General features: G+C 41.4%; 1 protein-coding gene across 3 annotated transcripts in view; it reads right to left on the bottom strand.

Annotated features, from left to right (window-relative positions):
* Nucleotides 1-13,183, bottom strand: part of LOC124162110 (proteoglycan 4) — a 673,012-nt gene that overhangs the window by 15,195 nt on the left and 644,634 nt on the right. For 2 of the 3 annotated variants that reach the window (XM_046538503.1, XM_046538505.1), the window contains exons 6-7: nucleotides 4,701-5,209; nucleotides 27-775 (exon numbers count right to left, since the gene is read on the bottom strand). In XM_046538503.1, coding sequence (XP_046394459.1) covers nucleotides 27-775; nucleotides 4,701-5,209 — 1,258 coding nt within the window. The remainder of the gene's footprint in view (nucleotides 1-26; nucleotides 776-4,700; nucleotides 5,210-13,183) is intronic. The other variant, XM_046538504.1, reaches the window with a different exon arrangement.

Raw genomic sequence — 13,183 nt, 5'->3', positions numbered from 1 at the left:
GCGGCAGAAAATTTAAAAAAACGCACCTCTTTGAGGGTCTTACGCTCCTCGCTGAGCTAGAGGCCCTGGCTGGCGTGGGGCTCTGTCCCCTCTTGTTAGAACCTCCCCCGTAACCCTTCTTCCTCTCTTCCTGCGGTTCCGGGTTCGACCTCTCCTTCTCCTCCCTCGACGGCGCCGAGCTGCGACCCCTGTTCAGCTTTGAGAGGAAGTCCGTCCTCTGTCCTCCACCCGGTCGTCGCTGACTCGGCGAATACGTGAACTGCACGGGTTTGGCCGCCTCCTGGATCACCTGCTCTTCCTCTTCCTCGTGCTCGTGGGCCTGGGAGGCATCTAGGTGGTGGCTGACGCGGCCGGCCCTGTTCAGGTCAGGGGCCGCCGTCTTGAGGATCCGCGGAGCCGAGGGCGATGCGTTGATGTGGCCGTCCTTTCGCGGGAACAGGCGGGATGTACTGCGCAGGACCTGAGCGTACTTTCCGGAGATGAACGTGCCGATGACGCTCGTTTCGTGAACGGTCGTGATGCCGTCTGAGACCATGGTTCCGCCCATGCGCGTCACGAGTCCGGTTGGGAAGGGGTCCTCAGCGTCCTGACCTCTCTGGACCCCCTTGCCCTTGGAGCGGTGCCCGGCCTTGGGGATGGCCGGCGGCGTCGCTGAAGACAGGCGAGCCGTCTTGACGTCCGTCTGAGTGACCACGTTGACGCGACTGCGGATCTCAACCGAGTGGCGCGTCTTGGAGCGGGAGCTCACCTTGGAGCTGGGCTTCAAGCCGATCACCTGTGGAGAGTGAGGGATTATGTTAATGACTTGGTGGCAAAGATAATTCTTCGCCAAGTTAGGAAGTAGCTAATCCTGGTAGATGGAAACTACCATAGAACTACAATTCTTTTTTTCCGTATGAAAATGACCGCTTTTAGAGAGCTATTGGATCTTCATATTATCCCTTTGCGGTCCAACGTCGAGGCTGGCCCGACAAGTCTAGTGCTACGAGCCCTAGGCTTGTCGTAGCATCAGGTCTAACTTCGAGTTGACGACAAATCAGGTAATCTCTTGAAACATTGCCCTTGTATAAATCGCTTCGCCTTGATGTCGAGCTCAACTCGAAGTGAGACCTGATGCCACGACATGCCTAGTAGTTTTAGCACTAAACTTGTCGAGCCAGCCTTGACGTTGGACCGCGAAGGGTCAATATTTTAATGAATTATTCCATTGTTTTTATTGCTCAAGGAGATAGAATCGAGGAAAGTTATCAGTTGGAAACAGTGGTGGATCCGGATAGAGACTAGAGGGGGCTAGCCTCCCTTTCCCTTTCGAATCCAATTCACACTAGATAAAATGGTAATTTTGTACGGACCACAACCATTGCCAGGAGGTTACCCCAGGCTCTCCGCCGACGTTCCCCGCCCCATTATCCCTATCCTGGATGACAAGAATTTGAAATCAATACCGCGAATAAAATAAAATTTTCAGCCAAGAAGACTGTTAAAGAGAAGAAATACGTATGTTTGAAAAGATTGGATGTCAGGTTAATTGAGGGGAGAGCAGCAAGCCAATCTTAGTATTTTTGACTAGTGGTGATAAACAACGATGATACGAAGAAAATGAACCGTTCCCGCGGAAAGAGAGCTCTTTGAGTGAGCTGTTGCTCGCGCGCTGTTGGCAGTCACTTATTGAACTTCAAAACAGTGCGAGTATTTGGTTAAATCTATGACGTTATCCAAGTTTGAGCCCAAATGCTAAAATGCCCCCCGGAGTCGCCGTGTGAATGTGCAACCAACCCAACCAAATGTTCGACCCACAGCAATTTGACAAAAACGATAAAAAACTATGCATTTTATTGATTCCTTAGTTGAAATTATTAATAATTTCGGGTATGACGTCCGGGGTGATGTTAGAACCAACGGTCACGATGTTGCAGTATATTAAGAGGGGAAAAGTATTAGTGTATCATTTAAAATTTTTCACGTGAGGTTACGGGGAGCTTGCTTCGTGACCCTATCGTTACATACCTTGTAAGACGTGCTGCTCTAAAGCCCAAAACTACTAATATATCGGAATTATAATAACTGTAAAATCAAAGAACTTAAGTGAAATATTAAGCCGTTTGACGCCCTTGGTTCAAGTTGATGTTTTGACCAACTACCTTGATGATAAAGCGTATAAAAAGGTGTCTCTGTTTTCATAAATAATGAAAGAGCTGGTTGCCTGCACCCATAGCAATCAGCTACGTAGCTGGGGAAGCTTTGAATGCTTCCGCCCTCTATATCCCCCGAAAGTATTTCCTTTGTTGTGACTTCCCGAAATTCCATCCACTGAGGCAGTCACAAGCCCTGGAGCACCTTTTATCTGACTCCATTTTTCGATATTATTCCATGTCACAATGTGTGCCACAAAGCTGGGGAAAAGAAACATGTTTCAGGTTCCTTTGCAACGGAATTAAATTTTTGATTATTTCACGCAAAGATTCAGGAAACTGATGAATGAAATCACAGAGGGAGTAATATTACCATTAACTTTGTGTAGAAATGACTCTGATTTGGACCACTCGCATACCACTCCATCACCACCTTGCACATTTCTGGTCTCGTCTATGAATTCTGCACTGGTAACTGAGGTAAACGATTTCAGGAGCTTGGTTGTGTATTTGGCGAATGACTGGCATTGAATTAAAATCCTTAATGTCGTGTGTCTTTTTTGGGTATCCGCTAATCTCGAGTATACTATTCTAGACTCTCGGCATCCCGATACTTTTCAAGTATATTTTTAGTGTATCTACGACATTGTTAAGAATATGATGTTACACTTAATGAATTTTGTGGTAAACTTCCTAAGGAAAAAGAGCAACTTCGTGGTCATCATCACTCAGTATCCTGAGTTTGCAGTTGATTCTCATGTTTGTAATTTTCTGTCTTCCCCAGGTCCCTTACATTAGTTTTGATTGATTTAACAATGCATGTTCTCACATAATTCCAATTGATTGGGATATATATTTTTATCTGACAATATCAACGAGCAGAAAGGAGATGGGAAAGTCAAATCGACGGGTGCCTTTATCATCCCGAACATAAAAAAAATTAAATCCCTTCCAATCCATTTAACTCCCAATGGCAAACACGCGATGGACATTGTTCCGTTTGCAGTCCATTTCCATTTTCCATCGCGCATTCCGGAAGCTGAGAATCGTCCTCCCAGAATCGACTCTTTAAGTGGCGACCATAATGCCCCGGCAGTGCTTTCCATTTGACGTGCTGACCTCTCTCGGATTATCAATAAAGTACGCGCGCTGCTCAAACAAGAGGGATGGGCGAGTTTTTTTTTGACAGTTCTAGGCTCCAATATCATTATATTTTATTTTCTGCGCTTTCAATATGCTCCCTCTGTCACTCGATTTCGATAAAGCTTCATCGGTAGCTATGATGCACGTTGACTCTGGACGTTCGAGGTGCTATATCTGTCAAGGGACCTTTTTATCCACTCAGTTGGATATACGTGTCAAATATCCTGAATGGGCTTTATATTCTCAGTTATTGGCGTGCTTTCGTGAACGATTGTTTTGCTATATTTTCAGACAAATCGTTGATTGATAAGTTGGGAATGAAAACATGGATTTCCCAAGTTATTTGTATTTATATTCTATGCTCAATAATATTGTGTAATTAAGGTAACTAAAAGAAGGGGTGAACTTCAAGGGTACAGCGTTATGTTATAACTTTCAGGGGGTATAATGTCAGTTTAAAATTATGTACTTTGGGGAACCTACCATGATAGGAATTGTAAAAATCACTGAATAAAATGCTGATCAACGGGAGAGACTCAATTCCAACATGATAAGAACGTCGTTTTAGTGGATTAAATTTTAAACATTTGACTTGGTCCCGCAGAAATTAAGCAGTGAAGGAATCGGGAAAGTTAATTAGCGATGCGTTTCAAATTAAAAGCTGCAATTCACATTTACGTTTGGGTAGATCAAGTCATACAATGGAAGGGGGCTCAATACCGGGTATCTTCACAATAAGAGATGTGCGCGTTAAAAAAGTTGCTCAACACTTAGTTTAAGGGATAGCGTCGTTTCCTATTATTTTTTGTTAGCTAAATCGAAGGATTATTACTCCTGGAGTACGTATTTCACGCTTTTAGATTTTTAAATGACGATATCTATTTTTCGCGATCAAATAAAAAGTGAAAATTTTCAAGCGCGCGAAAACGCAACGGCTAAGTAGGAATGATGGGAAAAGCCCGAGTAACGTCATTATGGTTCCCGCTGCCACCGTGTGATGCCGCCTTGGTGCAAGGCTATGAGCGCCCCTACGATGCAGGCTGCTAGCAGGTAACTAAGGCTCGTTGACAAAACCCCCTGAGGATATAAGGCCCGGCGACAAAACCCCCTGAGGACATAAGGCCCGGCGACAATATCCCCTCAACAAAATCGCCACAAAATCGGCGACAAAATCGCCGCGGGGATTTTGTCTCGGGCGTTTTGCCGCCGCGTGGATTTTGTCCCAGACGTTTTGTCTCGGGCCTCCTGTCGCGAGGGATTTTAGGAGCGGGCCTTTTGACTGCGACCCTCATTCGCCGTTTGTCTGTCTGTCATTACCCTTGGTTACCTTTCTTCCTTCAGCCATATCCGTTGATCGCCTTCACTGGTGATACAATACCAAAATTTTCCCGGGCTCACTGCAGTCGATTAATATAAAGTGCCCACCTTGTAGGTCTCCTCGACGATCTCTGACGGCTGTCTTGAGAGGAAGTTGTAGAACTCTCCGCCCACCTGGTTGTCCGCCTCTTCGGCCGGCCCTGGCAGGGGCGGCGCCGGTCCACCGCTCGTCCGCACCTCCACGATGCTGGAAAGGATGACTGGCGCCGACTCGGAGGCCTTCTTTGGTGCGGGTGGTGCCTTGGGTTTGGGTGTGGTCGGGGGTGGGGTGGGCTTGGGAGTGGTGGTCGGGGGTGGAGTCGGTTTGGCCTTGGGGGTGGTCGGTGGCGGAGTGGGCTTGGGGGTTGTTGGAGGCGGTTTGGGGGTTGTTGGGGGTGGTTTGGGTGTGGTGGGCTTCTCCTCTTTCTTGGCCTCTGAAGACGACGTGGAGACGATCACTTCAATGGACGATGAGGGGGTCGATGGTGTGGGCTTGATGGTGGACGGGGCGACCGGGGCCTCGGAGGCCGGGGGTCGAGTCTCGATCACCGGCTCCGCCTTGGTCACCTCCGGTGCTGCTGCAAAAAGAAGGTGTTTGTCATGATTACTAACGTTGTATTGGACATATTTATGAGATATCAGGCTGAAAGTTTGTGACACATTTCTATGATAAATTCTATATTCTAAAAAAATAGTAATTGGTGGTGAATTCGTCTCGGGTTTTCCACCGAGTGAGTTGATTGTAGGCCGAAGTTTTGATGGCTTCCTCTGCCATCGCCTTCAGGGCATCTGCTGTCCATCACATCATCCATCCGTCACACTGTTACATCTCATGCCCTGAAGACGATACCAGAGGCAGCTATCGAAACATCTGCCTAAAATATACTCATCCGGTGGAAAACCTGAGAAGAATTCACCGACAATTACTATATTTTTTGGATATTGAACTGGATATTTTCACCAAGGAAAAAAATATGGAAGTTAACATATTCTCAAGATATGGAACAAGCGTTGAATCCATATTTTTAATGTGAGTAGGTCTTTTAAAATTACGATGACTGAATGACCGTAGGAAATATGCATCAAAGTCATGGAGCTGAGGTTCGTCGAAAGTGGAAGTGCAAAAAGCGGTAATTTTGATGTAATGGATTTCTCTGTATTCATAGAAGATGAGTTTGAAAGAAAATAAAGATTTATACGAGTGAAGAGCAATATAGAAGTTAAATATGCTCTACTTTCATCCATGAAAAGATTAAACAGAAGATGATTCGTTGAATAGAACCCCTTTTTTATAACATCTTCTCTTCTTATTTTAGATGAAAATACAATATTCAATCATCAAAAATACGATATTTTATTCCATTGTGCTTAAGTATATTAACTAAATTACCGTATCGAAAAAAATAGTTTAAAATTTTTTCAATGGGTAGCGTTGGTTTCTTGTTGAAGTATTGACTGTGAAAGTTGTCGGAGGAAACGAGTTCAAGCCTAGTACATTCAAAAGTTTTGCTCTTCAAATTTAAGCTTTTCTCAAATTAGATATTAGTAAAAAACTACAACGCGGTGGCGGAAATAGGATTAAAATTGGAGGGGGAGATGAACCCGGAAGGAGACACTATCTAGGGTCTCCTCTTTTGTTAACCCTCATATGGATTCTCTGCGCCTTAGCGGCGCTCGTGGTTTTAAAAGTGGTGTAAAAATTTTCCATTCCAATGGATCATTCTGAAATTTTCAGTAGTCTATTTTTTCTGCCTTCTTCGTCTACGTATAAAATTTTGTTAGCATAGTGTCGATAGTTTACATTTTATTGGCCTCTAATGGAAAAAGTTACGTCGTTGGATTTTCGGCGCCGCTGCGGCGCTCAGTATTTCCTCGCCGCTACGTCATTGACTGCACTCCCAATGTTAATGTCAAAGCATTTATGTTTCGTATGAAATGCTATAATATATTTATTATCATATTATTTATATTTCTAAACATTATAAACAAAATGAAATTGTTAAACAAAAGGAAAATTTTACCATACCTATTTTCCTTTCTATTACAGCTAAGAATCAAAATATTTACCTCGATATGATGTTCATTGACAAAACTTCATCTTTTTACAAGAATTGTTCAAAAAAACTCATGGCTAGTCAAAGTTGTTTTCTCATGGGCCGCCGACTTAGTTTTGCTTGGGCCGAGAATTTCCTCATCGCTACGTCAGGGTCTGCACTTTCAACGCTAATGTCAAAGCAATTATGTTTCATATGAAATGCTATAATCTATTTTAATCCTATTATTGAATTTTTTAACTAATAAACCAAGTGAAATTGTTTAACAAAAGGAAAATATTACAATACCAACTGTGCTTTCTCTTTTAGCTAAGAATCATTACGTTTGCTTCGTTATAATGTTCACTGACAAAACTTCATCTCTTTGCGAGAATTATTCATAGAAACTCATGGCTATTCAAAGTTGTTTTTCCATGGCTTCCGACTTAGTTTTGCTTGGGCACCTTCTCCGCTCCGCGTCCACGTTACTGCCGTGGTGATAGTCAGCTTTGGGTAAATACTAGAGTGACTCTGTTTAGAATTACTCCAAGCAGCAATTCTAAGAAAAATTTAACACAATGCATTATCCGAATTCGTAGAATAATGCTTCCTCACCGTTGTGTGAATATTTCTCGCTGAATGAGTAACTGTAACTTACCAAGAGATTCAGAAGTTTCACCGACTACCGTGAAGAACACATCGCACAGTTATTGTTATATGTCTTGTACTTTTCATTCGAAAAAAATCCCTTTGCGGCTACGATAGTCTATACAAAATTGCTGGCGTTTATATAGCTACTGATGACGTGACAGTTTACCATTGAGGTGAAATCAAGATAACTACCCAACTAATTTCGTGATAGAAAATAATTTCTCTTTCCTGACGATGAGTTTAGACTTTACATGGTAAAAATCGTTTCATTATGAATAGATGAAAAGACAATTTACCATGAGGTGAAAATTTGTAAATATATATCTCGTTTCTATGTGTACTGAAATGTACAGATGTTTTATGCATTGGGGGTGTTACTAACGTAAAGGGATGAGTGAGAAGGAGAAAGGAGAAGGAATGCCAGGAGGTTGTTTTGAGGTGAAGGGGCGGTAGTGTGTAGACTGCCAAGGATCGGGGAATACCCAGATCGTTAGGACAGGTAGGAGTAGAAAATCCTTATCGCAAAAAAGGTTGAGAGTGCAAGGAGGCAATTAGATACAAAAGCTTGCTTTTTCTTCATCCTTCTAACGCTGCATGAAGGACAGGGAACAAAAGCCTTGTCAAAACGCCCCGCGGTGGCCCTCCCTTCATTCCAAGAAGGTCCAGCTCGGTGGGTCATTAGGGTGGTGAGAAGTTCAATCAAGTTTTGTGGGAGGGGGTACGCAGGTGGTGAATGACGAATAAGGGAGCTTAGTGGGAAAGTATGGAGAGTCTCAATGTTTGGGTCAGTGAAACGCTAAGAAAGGAAACGGAAAGAAAATGTAAGGGAAGTCCTTCCAAAGTGAGGGTATTTTTGTCACCCCAGAGCATATTATCATCAGTTTCTCACGCAGATTTGGACGAAAAAAAGGCAGCTGCTCATTCTCCTCTACCACCAATAACACATACTTCTAAGAATTTATTTTTTTTGGACTTCCCACCAATCCAGGAGTAAAACCTAATCTTATGCACTCCCACGCAAAACATTTACCCGTCCATATCTAAGGAAACCTTTCGCTTGGGCTACACGTCCCCAGTGGGGGAATGGGGCTCCGTGGTAGGAAAAGAGTACCGACTCTTCTAGCTCCATCTCCAAAGAAGCGTTGAGTTCTTTGACACGCCGCTTATCATCCCATATTATTTATATTTCAAAAGCCATAAGACTTGATTTTTTTAATTTCAGGACATAAGCTCCCAGAATATTTGTAAGATTTGTCTTGATCGCCAGAATCTTGTAAAAATCACGAAAGTTACACTCGTCTCTTCACACTTAACCTACATCTGTTCCATTATTAACGTTTAATAACTTATCCTTCTATATACACTGCAAAGATATAACATATGGGTGGACGCATTGAAGCAAAATTATGTCAAATGGGCATAAACGAATTTTATTTGGTCATCATTTTTAGCATTTAGATACATAAAATTATAAACAATATAAACATTAAAAAGCGGAGTTTGCCGAGCTCTGCATATCAGAAAAATATTTCAAACAACAATTACTCACGAAATTAAAACTATCACTCAAAAATAACATACAAAGGGAACTGAAATAAAGAGCATTACGGCAAGAAATGGAAAAGAATGCAGCGTTCAATTTTTTTTGTTATTACTTCAACAATAAGGGTTTAAATCTAGCAAAACACGGTAAGAAATAAAGATAATAGATGTATTTACCATTATCAATCAAAAAACTTGTAAATTCAGGCTAACTTTGAAAGATAATAGCAAAAAATGACGCGGCGCCGCTGCGGCGCCGAGAATCCAACGACGTAACTAATTTTGTAAATCCATATGAGGGTTAAATAACATCACCCAAAAATCCTTCAATTGGTATTGAGAAAAAAATAAATTGAAGAATTGCTAAAAAAATAGACTTTTTCCAAAATGAGTCTAAAATACACAAGAAATTAAAAAATTGTCCTTTCATCACTCGGAATATTAATCGTGGGAGATAATTAAGCTTATATATTAATGCTGCGTGTCAATCGTTTCTAACTTATCAGGATCTTCTACAATCATTTATAAAAAGCATAACCAGCACCCAAGCTGTAATCTCCGAGTGATAAAAAGATTATTACTTTACTTTTGAGGGCATTTCATATTATTTTTAGAAAAAGTTTGTTTTTTAATCATTTTTTATTTTACATAAACCGACATTAACTCGCATATCTCTTCCAGCTATCGTATTTCGTGAAGGAATCACGATTTCGCGTCTGAATGAACGACCCCATTGCATCCGTTGTGTCTGAACCCCCGAGCGACGCTCTGCTCCCAAAAATCGCGGAATACCAATGTGGTATTCTCTCCCGCCCGGGAACTCATTGCATTCGAATCGCGATGTCGGCGATGTCGGAGCGTGGAGTGATTGCATCTCGCTATCCGTAGGGCGGTGTCCTTATCGGTGCGGGCCGTTTGAGACCGTGGGAACAATAGGGCGCGGCGAGGCGTCCCGAAACCGATCCAATAATTCCGTGCGGCGTGGCGTGGTGAAGGCGAGACGAAGTTCATTTAAAGCTAACTTCACGCGATCATCTTTTCAGCAATCATTTGCTTAGCGTGGCATCTAGGACCTCTAGCGTACTCGCGTTGTTTTACCACGCGGTGGCGGAAATATGATTAAAATTGGGGCAGGGGGGGATGAACCCGGAAGGAGACACTATCAAGGGTCTCCTGTTCTGTCAAATAACATCACCCAAAAATCCTTCAACCGGATGCGATTTAAAATTGGTTTTTAATGCTTTATTGACTTCATTTTTTTACCATTGAAAATAATGAAGACAATAACAGTATCCATATACATCTACACACTACCCCGTAAGCCGCCTAAAAGCCGTGTGGCAGGGGGTGTCAAGACACTGGCCGTTTATACATAAAAAGGGAATGCGAAATTACGATTATCATTTATTTAAGTTTTATTTATTCCAGAAATTTCCTTTTACACAATTACACAATTAAAAAGTGGCGAACGAAAATAAAATATAAAAACTTAAACGAAGCACCGTTCACGTAAAAAAAACGTATAAAATAAATTGAAAAGTAAAAAAATAAAGTTTTCTTCACACAGAGGATAAGAGTAGGTGCATATTAATACCGAGTGCCATTCCTTAACTCACCTATCAGGCTCTTTGATAAACCTAACCAGCGGCCACGCTTAGTTCTCCGATTGATGAAAAGCTCATTATCAACTTCAAAGCATTATGTATTGTACTACATCTACATTCTACCCCGCAAGCCGCCTAAAAGGCCTGTGACAGGGAGTGTTAGGACACACACAGCCGTTTACACATGAAAAGGAAATGGGATATTACGATTAGCATTTATTAAAGTCCTGTATAGTTCGGGGGAAAACGAATTCCCATATCTATCCGTTAGGCAAATCATCTCCCTTATTTCTTATCTTGGACGTGGAAATATAGTGGGGCTCTAATATTATGCTCTCCGTACCGCTCCTAAAGATATCTTTTCTCAATTGTTCAAGCAATCTAATTGTAAGTCAAGCGCGCAGCCTCCGAGTCTGGAGCGGCTTCCAGCCTAATGAGCTTAACATCTGGGTAACGCTATCTGATCGCCCGTAGCAGTTTTGACGAACCGCGCAGCATTCCTTTGTATTTTTATATCAATATTAAAAACTTAGTAAATACTGATTAGAATATTACAGCCCTTTGTGGGGGCGATTGATGACTCTGACACCTACCTCAAATTTAAGCATTTACCACGGGCTGGCTATAAGCTAGTAACGAGCGTCACGCTAATGGAGACTCCACAAGAAGAAGCCCCAGTCCGTCCTGTTGAAGCTGAATTTATGCATACCGCTTAGATATTTGAGGTGATGACTTTCAATGTCATCATCATCACAGGTCAACAATCATTATATTGGTTTGACGAAACTCTCCACTTAATCTCCAATCAACTCATCTTTTCATGCCTACATATTTCTTCTCTTTCACATCCTTCTTTACCTGTTCCACAGTGACGTATTGGCAACATTAGCAGTCTCAGAACGCACTTTTCTTAACTTTTTTATAGAAGTGAAATATTACACGGTGTGTTTTTTTATTACAAGTTATGATTTAAATTTTATTACATTTTTTTTGTTTTGGTTACGAATGTATATATTAGAAATTTTGAAGCAACTAAATTGATAGAATTGTTATTTGACTATTGTGTCTTTTGTTAACGCGTCCTGGCACAATGACACCACTGTTGTTCTGATGTACTTTGGTCGAGGTCTTCCTTTCCGTTCTTAGCATCCACTTGTCCCTCGACGATTGTCTTCATCAGACCGTCAAGCCTTACGATGTGGCCTATAGGGTTGTTTCGTCTCCTTATTAAGGTTTTCATGAAAATCCACTTTTCTCCAACTCTTCGTAGGACTTTCTCATTACTAACTCGGTCGAAGAGGGTATCTCTTTTGGTGGAATGATCTCTTTGCTTGAGCTATTCTGCTGATAATTCTTTCTCGCATCTCCCGTCGCCAGTTATCCGGCTTCCCAAATAACAGAATTCAATCCCAATTTTTGCTTCCCTATTTTAATGTTGGCCTTGACTTCTTCTCTCGTGTTGCATCTTGGTTTTCTTTGTGTTTATTTTAAGCACGATCAATTTGTTGAAAGTAAATACAGTATTCTATTTGAAATCGTCAGTAATGGCATTGGTAAGTTATGAAGTTGATAGATCTCATCATGAGGATTTGAAAACTTCGGTATTCAGGCCCAATCAAAACTTGTTCCATAGAGAAATATGTATCACTCCTTCCGTCGGCGATGCCATAAGAGACTTCTTAGCCCATTTCAAAGCTCATTGGGTGAAAACATATTAAGAGAGCGAATGATGAGTCCTACTTCGTAATATTTGTGTTCAAATTTGTTTTCTGAGGTACTTACTATCGCAGCCTTAGTCAGTGATTTCTCAGCTTTGCTACTTTTAACTGCAATACTTTGAACAAGCTGATTGGTTTTCAAATAAATTTACGATTCTATGAATATTATGCATTTTTTAATCCATTATAGAGGAAGGTATAGGAAGTAGACGAGAAAAGTATCACTGAGCTGCAGGAGGTATGCTAAGTATACCAGTATGAAGATATCGCATTCTTCCTTTACAATCCTTTCTTCCTTTGAATTGAGGAGAAGAATATTGTGTGCTCACTTTCATATGTCCTCTCCTCCCTTCCAAATCCGCTCCCTCCTTCCATTCATCCTTCTTACTTGTCATGCAATAAATTTACCGCACAAGCTTTATCCCATCTACCTACCAATTGAATGTATTCATTTCTCTACTGGTTAATTCTTTGTTACTTTTTATATTTCTATTGTATTGTGCCTAATTTATGTTATAGTTAAAACTTTTCTCTATGATTTGGCGTTACGGCTGTATGTGAAAAAATGACTTAAACACTTAAATAAATCAATAAACCTACATTAAAAATCAGGTTCATGTTCATTTATATGAAATATTAATAATATCGTAGCTTTGCTTTAAGTCTGATGCAGTTCCTCTTGGAAAGCGATGTCGCAATGGAGTTTTTCAGTGAAAATATGTGGAGAGAAGGTTCTTTTTATTGTTCCATAATGATACGTAAATTTCACGCAGTCACGCCTGAAAAAATGCAATAAATCCCGTTAATCTTATCAATGGTATTCCGTTGAGTTTCAGCCTTTATTTGATAAATCAAAAGAGACGAATGTATAAACCCTTCGCTCGCCCTCGCCGACGGATGACTGCCCTTCGTGTCTTCTTTCCGCAAGCAACAAGTTGTAGGTTGAAGGGAATTTGCCAGCTGCTTATTTTTTTAACGCATAAAGTGTTTTTGATGTGTTTTTT

The sequence above is a fragment of the Ischnura elegans genome, chromosome 7 (assembly GCF_921293095.1).
Source record: "Ischnura elegans chromosome 7, ioIscEleg1.1, whole genome shotgun sequence".
Classification (NCBI taxonomy): Eukaryota; Metazoa; Arthropoda; class Insecta; order Odonata; family Coenagrionidae; genus Ischnura; species Ischnura elegans.
This window is presented reverse-complemented; position numbering and strand designations above follow the sequence as displayed.